Here is a 14,700-nt window from a genome sequence, read left to right as displayed (position 1 = left end):
GGGCCAGCATAAAAAGATATATAGTAGTCAAAAATTAACATTTTACTTCTGTATAACAACAAAGATAAATCAATGTGAAATTTGCAACTGCTTTTTTGAAAGAATTTCATCAAAACTGCAATTAAATTTTGTACCACCCATTATCAAAATCTCCTTTAGATATTCATTGGACAATAATATTTGACATTTTGATTTTATATATTTCATTTTTGAAAAGGTAACTTACGTATAAGCAAAAAAAAAAAATATCCCGTGCAATCTTAGGATTTAAAATTCTCTTCTGGTAGAGACTAATAAAAATATAACAAACTTCTTTAAATAGGTTTTTATAAAAATCATTTTCAGCAAAATCTATTAAATCTAATTGATTTTACAAAAATTTATATGCTTTACTTTCAAGTGTAAATATTTATAATAAAATGTGTTGGTGAAAATGAACTACACAGACCAAATAAAAATATGTTTCAGTAGCTGTATTTGGGTCATAGGTTGGAAATTCTGCATTAGATATATCAAAGTAAAAAGAAACTCTTCAATGCTTGCAGCATTGGAACTCAATGTTAATGTCTGTGTTATGTTTAAAATTAGAAAATTCATAAAAAAAATTCTCAAAAGAGACAGTGTCCTCAAACTTCATGTACATCAAGAATTAACAGTTCCACAGCAGAGTAAACCTTTCTTTAGAGGCTACTCATCTGCCTCAATATGTAAAATATTAAAATATTCCCTGTGGCAACAGCACAATTAATTAAAAAATATATATTTTTTTTTAATCAAATGTTCTTCTCAATTAAAGCTAGTCATTCTATATGTTTCTCTAATTGTCTAATAATACTTGACTAAGAATTTACAATGAATGGCTATTCGCTTCATCAAAAGCATGGACCCATTTCCAATAATGCTTATACTCAACAATGTCCATGCATGCATTTAGTATCTTCAAGATTAAAACATGACTGTATGGTTATGACTAGCCAATTCATCTGATCTTTCTTCCATTTAATTTATATTCGGAACAAGATAGTTCAGTAATTGAGACAATATTCTAAGGGTGTATCAACAACTATCATACAAGTAAAGTGTAACCCCATAATGCATGACACAAACACTTAGGAGGCTATTTAGAGAGCTATATGGTAGCTTTACTCCATGTATTCAAGCATGTTACTCAGACATTCATTGCTTTATTACAGCAATGCAAGCTGCACAAAACATATCATTGACTCCAGCTGCTAGCATCTGCCAGAATTTTAGCAATTTTTCAATTTTGAACACAAAAGTGTAATCATCTCTACATTTTTATGTGTGTTACTATTTCCCCCAGTTTCATTAAAATCCCACTAATTATATGAGGTGTTTTTTCTGTAGTGTATTTTGTTTACAACAAGATAAAATAGATGCTGTTTATAGTAAAATGTAATGACATATTATTACAGTTTATTATGTTAACTCTTTAAGCTCCGAAAACTCACTCCATCTCTGCTGCTAATGATTAAATTGTTTTTATCTTTCAGGCTACAAGGCAAACTTGTATAGCAAAACTAGTCTAACAACTTTTCAATCAGCTGATTTCATTTTTAACGGATTAAAGCTGATTTTGGCGGATTTCATGTTTAAAGAGTTAAGCAATATAATTTAAAAAGACTAATAAGTAACAATCATGTAGTTTCGAAAGTTAAGATAAAATTTACAAATTTATAAAATGATTTTTCTAAGAGCTAATTTTAGAATAAATTAAATATAATTTATTCTAAAATCAAAATATAATTTAATGACAAAATTTATCATTATTATTATTTTGATAAATTTAGACTTTCACAATAAAAATAATCATTTCCAATAACTTATTTCAGTTTCAGTGTTATTAAGAAATCAATAAATTTAGATCAATCGTTTTTATGAACAATTATTTATTAATGAATAACTTTTTTCCACCTTTGCAAATAAATAGACTTGTGTATGTAGATTATACTCATAAAAATTATTTGTGTATAATAAAATGTCTTACTTAACCCTTTCCATGCGGAAAACCTTTAGCATTAAGTAAATAGGTGGAATTCGTTATGCGGCGCATTTTTGCGTTTTTTGGGTAATTTTTTAAATCGCGATATTTCGCTTCAATATCGCGCTATATTCAATCTGTTTTTTTGTGTTTGATTAAAAACATATTACAGTTTACGATTGTATAATTTTTAGTTTTATACATATTTAAAATAATATGAAGTTTACGAACAAATTTGAAGGTTACGAACAAAAAAAAAAAAAATTAATTTACAGAGAATCGCTGAACTTTGTACATCTGTTAGATAGAAACATCTGTCCTCTATTAAACAAAACAAACCGCAGCTTTCTACCTAGAGCGGGGGAGAAGTTATTGCCATTATTCACACTATGTCTCTAATTACTTAGCTGGGAGAGTAGTCGATTGTTATCGTGAAGCGACACCGATTAGTCAGCTGTACGACTGTGTCAGTCCTAGAGCTTTGCTCTTACTTTTGTAAAATAATTAAATGTATTCAAAATATATATGAATTCATTTGACAAAAATTTTAAAGCCAAATTAACAGCGCGAACACCTTCCATAGACTTACTATAGGAAGGTGGAGTTTCCCAGGAATATTTATCGCTAGATAGTTTTAAAAACATATTTACTCGCCTAAATATTGTCGAATTAGCTAATTTAATGTCTAAGTGCATTAAATTAGTTAATTAGAATTAAAAATCGATTTAAAAAGCGAATTTACAGTGATTGTTTACATTTTACTTCGAAGGTTGGAGGCGGGGCTTTTCGCGGCAATTTTTTCGTTTCATAAGTCTGTGATTAGTTAAAGTAACGTCAACAAAGACAGAAGAGACTCAATAAAACTGTAGAAAGAGTTTCCCTTTGATTGTTTTCAGCCAACTGTGTAGTTAACTGCGAAGATTTACTGTAGAATAGTAGGGGATGTATTTACCAAAATATTTATGGCCCAGGGGTGGTAACAAAACGTTTATTGGCTTAAACAAAGTCAATCGACATACAGAAGAGCGAATCAAAGCTAAGATCTCTGGAAAACTCGAATATAGCGCAAATTAATCGAATTTTTTAATTGTTACCGATCGGTAAGTTTTGCATCATCGATAAACGAGGAAGTCACGTGATACATACTGATCGGTAGCTAACCGCATGGAAAGGGTTAAGCTTTCACCTATACAATGATTAAAAAAAAAATTAGATTTAATTAGAAAAAAGCATTTTTCTACATTAACTTTCAACAAAATTTTTCAAAATAAATAAAACTGATCCATAAAAATTGAAAATAAATTAATTCATTAAAAAAATGCATTTAACTGAAAACAGATACATAGTAAAATATATTTTTTTAAAATAATTTTGATCACTTATGATTTTTTACATTATACTGTATACAAAAAATGTTACCTGTATACCTGATTCCGAGATAATGGCTACATACCAATTACAACAGTTACAAAACAGATATCCAATATTCGGCATTACATAGTAATAAGAAATAAGAAAATATTTTTTACAGATCAATTTACAGGTAACAGAAGAGCAGAAATAAACGATAACTTGAAATTCAAGAACATTGTTGTTATATTTCATATTGGATTATTTATATAAGTTTTCCAATATACTTTTAGAAAAAAATAAAATCAGCTTTCATATAATCTTTTCATAATGGATAAAACCTGTTTTTTAAAACTCAATTTCTTAGTAGAATTTAAAATATGCATTACAAAACCCTGTTCTTTGTTTGGTTTAACATTTTCAAATTAAAAATTGAAAAAAGTAAAAAAAAAAAGAGCAAAAATTATTGTGACATTGTCACAATGCCAGGCTGCAATTTTTAATTTAATTCAAAATATATGCTTTTGATCTCAAATTTGCAGTGTCTTGCCCCTGTACATGATACTTTTCCTGATAACAACAGAGTTATGCCAGTCACCCATGTAAATAAGTTGGAAAATTTTTTGAACTGAAATCACATGACTTCCAGTCTAGATTAGAAGTTCATATATAGTTAATCAGGGTCTTCGCCCCAAGCTTTCCATATGTGGTCTCGACTTTCATCTAATACCATTCTCGAAATTAAGGAAAGACAGAGATGGAAATTTATAGGTCTAAAATTTTTTGAATTGCAGCCCAATTATAATTTATGATATTAATTAAATATACTGAATAAAAATGAATAACTGCACATCGAAGTTTACTAAAGAAAACGTACCTCAGAAACCTTTAACCAATGCGAATCAAAATTTAACATTACAAACATTTTCAGACCCTTCCTGGGTCCTTCCTCAGGTAAAAACCGTTAGAAACGATTTTTTAGACGAAAAAATAGTTCTTTGGAATGATTTTTAAAATATGAGAGAAAGAACTGAATCACATGTTCAACAGTTCCGAACGTAAAAGTTTCAACGTAATATTAAATATCATTTAAAAGTTTTTTATCCATATATCGGTCGTAGAACTTTGATGTCCAGCAAAAAAAGATAGAGATCTGTAGGGCTTACAACACTTCATCGCCCATTAATTCCAGATACAAAATGACTCTTTCTTTGGCTTGGCAGGCCCTAATGCAACAGGGATTAAATACATCATAAATCTAAGGGAAGGAGGGCAAGTGGTTAGTTGATATTTATGTGATGTGATTTTTTTTTTTTTTTTTTGCTGGACATTCGATATTAAGTAGAAACTTTTACATTCGGAACTGTTGAACATGTGATTCAGTTCTTTCTTTCATATTTTAAAAATCATTCCAAAGAACTATTTTTTCATCTAAAAACTTGTTTCTAATGGTTTTTACCTGAGGAACAACCCAGGAGGGGTGTGAAAATGTTTGTAATGTTAAATTTTGATTCACATCGGTTAAATGTTTCTGAGGTATGTTTTCTTTAAATATACTGAAATTACTCAAAAAAACTGAAGAGTTAAAATGAACATCAAAGTAATAATTTTGAAATTATAAATTTTAATAAAAATTTCCAAATACCTCTGATTTATCTGCTGATGCTAGTTGTGTATTTTCATCATGAGACAAACATACAGTTGGCATTCCTGTTTGACGTAATGTAAAATTCAATGTATTTGTCACAGAACTGGGCAAACTCTGAGATAATGTATGTGATAAAGATAAAGATCTACTAGTTGCTGACTCCTGTTTAAAAAAAATTAAAATAATATATTAATTTTGTTATGAATTTTAGCTCTCTCTTAAACAATAATTATATTTTATATATTAAAGCCAAAACGATTGCTGAATTATATCAGGCTATATTACTGTTATTAATTAAATGCTAAATAATTTGGGACTAGAGGCAGGCATGCCTGCCTCTAGTCCCAAATTATTTAGCATTTAATTAATAACAGTAATATAGCCTGATATAATTCAGCAATCGTTTTGGCTTTAATATATAACTAACGTGTTTGGATGTTTATATTCTATTTTATATACACCTAATTTTGTTTTACACAAACTTTTTTTTAAGCAATTTTGATTTAACACAATTTTAAAAAAAATAATAATTTTCTTTTTATACAAGTTGTTTTAATGAAATATACAAAAGATTTTATATGAATTAACATAATTTTTTGCAAAACACATTTTTTGTAAAAAAAAAAATGCAAATTAAAAGAGGTCCTGATCTAGCTAACAAATTGGGTAATCATTTTGTCAAGTATGATCCTAATGAGGAATGAGTTTTAAAGTTTTAATGTGATCTGAAATCATTAATGTCATCTTATGGAGAATTATATAAAAGCCTAGCCATGATACAAACCAAGCATTAATAACTGAATTCATTCATAACATTAGGTGTACTTAAATTTATTTATTATGCATTTTCATATACCTAATCAAAAATATTTTTGATATAATTTTATTAATGTTATGTAATGTTCAACATTAAATAATATTTTATTATGTTTAAATAAATCAAAATCAAATACTCAGAGTAGAAGATAAGCTTTTTGATGAACGGAATGTAATGAACATTTTATAATAGCTATAAGCAACATAAAAAACCCAAAAACGTATTCACCCCAAACAAATAAAATAATTTAATAGTTATAGTTATATATAAACAGCAATTCAATAAACCCAATTTTTTATTAAAGCCAGGTGATCTGCCAAATTATCTAATTATAGTAAGGCTAAGTTAATAATTAGCATATGAACTTATAGTGGTTATAATGTGATCAAGGAGCCCATCTGGAATTCGATCAATTATTTTTTATTTTTAAAAAATAAGTTAATGTATGAAAAATATCATGTATAGATATCATCATATACACAATTCAATAAAGAATTATTGTTATTGTAAATATAATCTACAGATTAGAGGTATTAAAGTACTTTTTATTTATTTGTTGAATAAATTTTACAATTTCATTGACATAATTATTAGAAGACAATCATTTGAATTTATAAAATGTGATGTTTTTTTGGAACAAACATGTAAAGCATGAAGTTTTCTCTAGAATGGTTTCCTGCAACAAGATTCAAATAAAAAGTATAATAATATCATTCAAATCCATGAATTCAATATAATCAGATTTTGAAGAGTTCTTTTTAGAATGAGCTTGAAGATTCTCCAAGAGTTTTTCATTTTATTTGTATTTTAAACAAACTGATAAAACTATAGGTTTGGGAAAACTATTCATTAGCTGATAGAATAAATCATTACTCTATTGTTTTTATACAAGTAATTTGTATAAAAAACCTGTTAGTATTCATAGAAACTAAAAGACAAAGAAAAATACCTGAAGAAGAACATTCTGAACATAACTGTAATTGATATAAAAACTTTTTGAAACAACTGACTTTTTATTTTACAGGGTGACCATAATTACAGTTTACCTATTCAGACCATTCTGAAGTTGTAATCAGTTAGAAAATTAACACCAAAATTTGTATACAGACTATGCAAAGAGGATGCAGAAAAAAATTTTACAAAAAAGAAATTTAGTTCAAAAACTTCCACTAAAGACACTTTACAGGACTCTCCTTTAAAGATCAACCTTAAAGTGACATTTTAATCTGTTATTTTAAACACTATGAGTCAGTGAAAACAATGACTCATAGTGTTAAAATAACAGAATGCAAGCAAAAATAAGCAATCTACACTTTTTGTAGATTTTAAATTTTCAAATTTAAATCAAATTTTATACCTAAACAATGGGGCACATATTGAATAACATTCCTTACATCGATAAACAGCCTCTGCAGAAGGCCTGTCCCTTGCAAAATGAATAAATGCATTTTTGTTTTGTCTTATATATTTTCCCATAAAGAATCTCTAGCAGAAATTTTTGAACTAAATGCTTTTTTTTTTTTTTTTTGAAAAATCTTTCTCTGTATCATTTGTATAGTCTGTATACAAATTTTGGCATCAATCTACTTACTAGTTACAGCTACAGGATGATCTGAATAGGAAAGCTTTAATTATGGCCATCAGTACATAATCAGTTTATGTTTATGATCCATATATACTTCAGAGCATATGCTAGCCTAAAAATTTTGTGAATCACAGTGACTCATTAATTTGTAAATGTGAGTCAACTTAGGTAATCCATGAGTTACATCAGCCAGTTTTGAAAAATGCATTTATTGTGTACTTTGTACATTACAAGTTAAAATATATTGCAGATATTAGTACCATTGCTGTATTTCTTAACAGTTGAGAAATACAGCACTGGTACATACTTAAAGTTATCATCACTCAATGCTTTCGCTTTTCTTTCATAATCTGAAGATTTGCTATAGCTGTTCCATATGGGAAATCTTGTATTAGAAGGCCCATTAATAGCAAGGGTCATCAGTGTATTGAGAGACTGCTTCTGCAAAGAGCTTCTTTGGTTATGCTTTATCCTATTCTGAATACTAAAGGCTCTTTCACAAGTTGCACTGTTCATTGGTATTGAAAGACCACAAACAGCTAAAGTTCAAAAATCTGGGAACAGGTTGTGGAGCTCTGAATCAGGTTTGATTAAATTAAAGCAAATGTCCTTGAAAGTCACACCATTCATATTTGATACAGTATATTTAAACAAGCAAAAGTCTTACGATGCTCTTTCTTTATACTGCCATATTTTTGTAATAGGTTTTCAAATTGTTCAGAACCATATTCATAGACATCAGTCACAGTACTTGGATATCTTGTTGGATTGAAAATTTTGTAAAAGCTAGCTAATACAGAAAGGTCCAAATCTGAAGATCTGTCATCCAAATTAAAAACTAAGTTGTCAATATAATAGTTACAACATCATATTTCAATGAGTCACAAACTGACTGATAAGTGAAAATGTTACAAGTCAAAGGTATGGAAATATTAAATTTCATGTATAAAAATGAAAGTAAACAAAAGCTCTGTATACTTTATAAATCTACTAAAATTATTGAGTAAATATTTTTACAGAAATAGCTAAATAATTTTTTGTAGTAATTTATCTATATTTACAACAATTTACTCAGATATTTTACAATATATAAAAAAATTTAACTTACCAAAGAATTTTTGGAAGAAGCCATATCCTCTGGAGTATTGGTTGAGCCTAAAATTTAAAATTTATAAGTTAATATTCTATAGAAGCATGCCAAAGAGATAGTCCTGTAAATTTTCATTGGATAACTGTAAGATTTATTCAAATCACTTAAAAAATATATACATTTATCTTATATGATAATATAATGTACTTTTTAAATTTTACATTTTTAAATACTAAAATTCATACAGAAGAATGGCATTGATGCATAAAAAATATTATGAAAATTGAATGAGTTTGATTTATTCAAGATGGAGATAATCTCTGTAATTATTTTAAACAGTAATGATTTCTTCTCTCTCTAGATGCAATTTTTAAAAATGAGTTCATGAGTAACAAAACATGTAATTAGTAAGAACTGATTTTAATAACATTTGTCTTATACAGAATAATTTACATACAAAATTCTTATTTTTTTTTAATTTTCAAGCAAGTACCATAATTTTCTGTAAATAACCAAGCCAATGCAGATTATCTTCCATGGGGCATATAATCTACATTGCTAGAATAGAAATGAAATCTATATGTAGCCCACATCTCTGGAGTTGCTACTGAAAGTGAAACACTTACCAGTAGGCTGTTTAGAAGGCACTACCTCAAATATTAAAACCTTGATTTTTTTTTGTTTCACTTCTATTAGCATTTCATTGTAGATATAATTGTAAAATAAGTGAAACTAGAAAATGAAATACTGAGATGGAACCTCCTAAACTTCAGCATCAAAAGTAAAAATGATTTAATAATAATAATGATTGCTAAAATTGATTCAGAAAATATTAAATATAAAACAATTTTAACATTGACAATATCCAATGAAATGGGTTGAGAGTCAATTATTCAGTTTCTATTCACTGTAGAGAAATATATCTATTTCAACAAAAGACAAGCTTGCTCATATAATAAAGATCTATATTATAATGATCTTTGATAGGATAGTGTTCAGAAAACATCGTGCAAACATTTATTGTACTATATCCTTTTAACTTGAAAATTATTTTATAACAAAATGATTTTTTTCCCTATTTTACTTTATTTTGATTTCACTTTATTTTATTAACTTTTTTGCATAAAATTAACTTTTCTTGTAATTTTAAATTTGAAAAATGTCAAATACAGAGATATTCATGCTAATGCACTTGATAATTTTCAAAGCTGATGCTGTTCTTATAAAAAATGAAAATGATTCTAAATAAAATTTAGTTTGATTTCTAGAATTAAGTATTTTTTCTCATCTTTTTGAATATGGTGCGAAGTTCAGATCTTATTTTTGTTGATATTTTATAATAATTTTACATTTTATATGAACTTTAATTAATATAAGATATAGTTCTACAGTGTACAGTTTAAAAAATACCAGTTTATTATACAACAAATAAAAGTAAAAGTGTGAAAGAAGTCTTTCACAAGATTAATCTGTTAACTAACTACAAGATGTCGAAATATATTAAATCACTTAGTGTAAGAAACTAGACAACAACAGTGAACTGGTTTTAAATATGGTAGTAATTATGCTTAGAACTAGAGTGGGCTAGTCATAACAATGAAGATTTCCAGCAATAATATATATTAAAAAAGGGAAATTTACCATAATTTCTATTACAAATTCTTTTCTAATTCTACATATAACAAGAAATTCTGATAATCTATCTTTTTAAAACAGCAGTATTTACAAAACAACATAAAGAGTTTACATACATACATATATATATAATTCTAATATAGCACATACTTATTTCAGAAAGGAATAGATTTGATTCAAAACAAAATTTACTATCAAAAGATAAAGTTATAAAAGTAAAAATAATTATAATAATAGTTCTCTTAATTATGGAGTGCAAGACTCTAGGAATACATGAGAAACAGCCTTTATTTATCATCTTAACTACTTCTGCATGTACTACCTGATATTCTATCAATACAATACAATATAAAATTAAAAACACTTGCCATTTCTATGTTTATTTTGTTACTATTATTTCATAGTGAGTTATCATTGTAGTTGACTGAATGTAATCATTACATCATTATGTCAATTTGATTTCTGTGCTATTTGTGTGTGCTATCTTACTTTTACTTTGTAAGATGTAAAATTATGTAATATCTAAAAAACTAAAAAAATCTTAGTTTTATTGGAATAAAATAATCTGAAGAAATCGATAGGTCAGTATTTTTTTTATAAAATGTTTTCTTTAAACATTTTAAAAAATATTTTACAAAAAAGAGGTGGCATCTCTCTAAAAAGTTTGAACACCATTGAATTATAAAAACACATGTAAGAAATAGAAAATAAGTACAGTGAAGAGCCAAAAATTCGGACTAATTGGGACTAGACCATATCTGAATTTTCAAGTAAATGTTTATGCATTTACATTTAGCACTGTAAGCTCCAAATACAGTGTAAATCATGTTTAGATGTTCTAAGCTTTAACCAGCATTTCACAAGGAAGGTAGGAATACTTACAAAGATGCAAAATATAATTTATAGAATCATAATTTAAACAAAAAAATATACTAATTATAATTTCAAAATTAAAAAGTTATGAAGTCTGAATGAATGTTAGAACATCAACAATGCAAGGTCAAAAAATAAGAACAATAAAGTTACCAGTAAATGGGGTTAATATCCTTTTTTTTTTTTTTTAAATGGCCAAATTCAGATTTCTGACACTTCACTGTATATTAACAAGACATCCAACCAAAATAGAAATAATATATATTCAGAAAGTTAATCTTTCTTAAACTCAAAAATACAAAGAACACAACACCAAAACAATTCTATAATATACCAAATGATTAAAAATGATAAAAACATACAAATTTATTGGGCATAAAAAAATTGCATCTACTATCATTAAATAATACAATTAAAATATAGAAAAATAATAAAAATATTGAGAACTATGCAAAAACACATGCTAGTGTTAAAATTTTTGTAAGTTTGTAAGTTTAAAAGTTTATATTACAAATCTCAAAATAAGATAAAGATTAAAAAAGAAAATATGCAATGAATTCTATATACAGTAGAGCATCAACTATCCGACTCAATTGGGAACTGGGGTTGGTCAGATAACTGAAAAAACGAATAACCAAAAAGTATGAAAAAATACATCATTAGTATAGTATATCAGTATATCCCATGTAATTAGTATATCGCTATTAACCTACTTTGTGTTGAATTTTCATCGATATTAAGCCTAACAAATTTTTTTTTTAAAATAATAATCACTATTGTATTGTTAAAAATTATTTCTTTATTTTGCACAAAATAAATACAAAAATAAAGAAAAATAGAAAATTAAGCCTGGTTTAAATACTGGTCTCCCTTTCATGGTCGAGCCATGTTGCCAGCTAAAACACGCAAAAATTTAACAAAAATAATATTACTGTATAATGTACTAAGAAATAAATCAAACAAAAATAATGTACTAAGAAATAAATCAAGTTTTAAAAAGTATTCACATAAAAAGAAATCAATCACATTATGAATTTAATGATAGTTTGTAAATCTCGTATTAAAGTAAAATATGAAATCAATATGAGTGCTGTTTCTTTCTCAACATCTGATGGTCCATAAAACAAAGACAAATGTAAATAACAAAATAAATTTATTAGGCCTACAAAAAGTTAGGTACAAATGGTTACTTTTTGACATAATCACCGTGAAGATTGATTCATTTGTCATATCTGTGGACGAGCTTTGCAATACCCTCTTCACAAAATGTTGCCACCAATGACTTGAGATGGGGCCCTAATGTAGTTTTGAAGATCATCAATAGTCTCAAACCTTTGTCCTCCTAGCCATGTTTTCAGTTCAGGAAAGAGGTGGAAGTCTTCACACATTAAAAAGTTCCAAGTTGGGTGGAAGTCTTCACCACCTTTAAACATCCAGAGTATAACCCCAATTTAGCACTGAGAGACTTCCACCTCTTTCCTGAACTGAAAATGTGGCTAGGAGAGCAGAGGTTTGAGACTAATGACAATCTTCAAAACAACATTAGGGCCCATCTCATGTTACTGGCGACAAAATTCTATAAAGAGAGGATTGCATCCACAAATATGACAAATGCATCAATCTTCAAGATGATTATGTCAAAAAGTAACCATGTTTGTACCTAACTTTTGGTAATAAATTCATTTTGTTATTTACACTTCTCTTTGTTTTATGGACCATCAGAGGTTGAAAAAGAAACAGCCCTCATATATATCGACATATATTAAGTGTCAACTGTATTGATTTGAACTAGATTATGATTGTATATTATAATAATTTTCATTATCCTTTAATTTTAATATTTCATTACACAAAAATTTACTTTACAGAAATATTCAAATTTTTATACATACTGTATTTAAAACGATATTCAATTTTGTATTTATGAATAAATATCATGCTAAATATAACTTAAAGCTAATTAAAGTACTATCCAAAAATGCTAAATATTCCTCATTCAACTTTAATGACTAAACAAAATTTATTTATGGAAATAAAAACTATTTTGTAAAAATATTTAAAAATTAATATTATATAAACATGAAATAAAAATTCATTATTATAAGAACACTATTATTTTAATAGAAAATAATTTTAAAAAATTAAATTAACAGAAGTTAAACATTAATTAATAGTCTTAAGTAAATTTGTATTTTATAACATTATCCATGCTTCTCCAAATTTTCTATTTAATTGGCCATATTGCTCCATTTCTGGAAGAAAATTCAAAGTTTACTTGCCAAACAATTTTACACTGCACATAAACATCAAAATTAGGGTTTAGCTACAAAGAATAAATATTTTATATTCTATTTTAAATCCTTAAGCAATTGAAATATTAATGATGAGAAAACTTTTCATATAGTCAGAAAAAAATGAATGCTAATGATATTTGTTAAGAGATATTCAAAGAACAGTGGTTGACTCTGAAGGAGTGCATGTCCTGAACTTACTGACAAGTAAATATCAATATTACAATACAAACCATAAAAAATCATTCTAAATATATAAAACAGATTATACCCTTCAAGATCTGAGATTTCATAACTTGTCACCATAGTATAAAAATATAGTAGAACAAAAAAAGAAATAAAAAAAATTTATTAGTTCTTCTGAGAAATCATATATTGTAGAATAAAAAAAAATATTGGATAAACATGCTTAAGTGCAAACTATTTCAAGAAATTGAATGTAAATCCATTTCTATTACTAATAAAATTTAAAGACAATGACAAAATTTGAATTCTTTCTATTCTCATAAAAAATAATTTGTAAATATTTTGGTGTTATGAAAAATATGTAACATTACTTATTTAAACTTGTAACAAGTACTTAAGAATACAAAACAAAAACCAGTATTAACAATTTATAATTACCCAATATTTAAAAAATTTTTGATAAAAAAGCATGTTTATTAATACCTTAAAAAAACATTACGTACACATTAATGTTAGAAGTAACAATTAAATAAACTCTTAAGATTAAATATCAATTCACTACAATAAAGATTTACTCAATAGTTATTTATCACTACCTATGATAACATATAAATTAAATGTTTTATTTCCACAAATACCTAATTGCTGTAAGAAGTTAACAAATACAGCTTAAATTAAATTAACAGTTAGTTTCTAAATATAACAAAAATTAAAAAAATAAATAAAATGAAGTTGAGCATTCAATCTATGATTTCATCCAACAGTAATTTTTTTTTTCATTTTTTGTTTTTCCATTATTTTCTACATAATAATAAACACAAGTTTTAATAAAATAAAATAGAACTAAACCAATTCAAAAAAACAAAACTAAACTACGTTTCTCCAAATGTTTTTTGACATATTTCATTTCCCATAACAGCTATCTTAAAATATAATGTTTATAACTAATTTAAACTATAAAATTCTGTAACTTGTTAAAGATTTTAAGAATTTATATAAACTATTTCTTTAACAAAAGCTTCTAAACTAATTTACATTTGAACTGTAGTAGAAATAATTTAATTTTTACATCATATAAATAGTGAAAATAAAAATATTTTAATATAGTGATGAACTATTTACATATCTCTGCAGAGACCAGGCAGAAAGACATTTAACTGAAAAGATGTATAATTGAAATTTAAGTCAATATTCACCATATAGCAGAATTAATAGTTATTATG

General features: G+C 26.4%; 1 protein-coding gene across 11 annotated transcripts in view; it reads right to left on the bottom strand.

Annotated features, from left to right (window-relative positions):
• Nucleotides 1-14,700, bottom strand: part of LOC136989019 (histone-lysine N-methyltransferase 2C-like) — a 293,266-nt gene that overhangs the window by 71,175 nt on the left and 207,391 nt on the right. For all 11 annotated transcript variants that reach the window (XM_067287031.1, XM_067287037.1, XM_067287034.1 and 8 more), the window contains 2 exons: nt 8,511-8,557; nt 4,998-5,162 (listed from right to left, as the gene is read on the bottom strand). In XM_067287031.1, coding sequence (XP_067143132.1) covers nt 4,998-5,162; nt 8,511-8,557 — 212 coding nt within the window. The remainder of the gene's footprint in view (nt 1-4,997; nt 5,163-8,510; nt 8,558-14,700) is intronic.

This window comes from Centruroides vittatus, unplaced genomic scaffold (assembly GCF_030686945.1).
Source record: "Centruroides vittatus isolate TY-2023 unplaced genomic scaffold, ASM3068694v2 scaffold_435, whole genome shotgun sequence".
Lineage (NCBI taxonomy): Eukaryota > Metazoa > Arthropoda > Arachnida > Scorpiones > Buthidae > Centruroides > Centruroides vittatus.
Note: the sequence above shows the minus strand (reverse complement) of the source record. Positions and strands in the feature narration are given on the sequence as shown.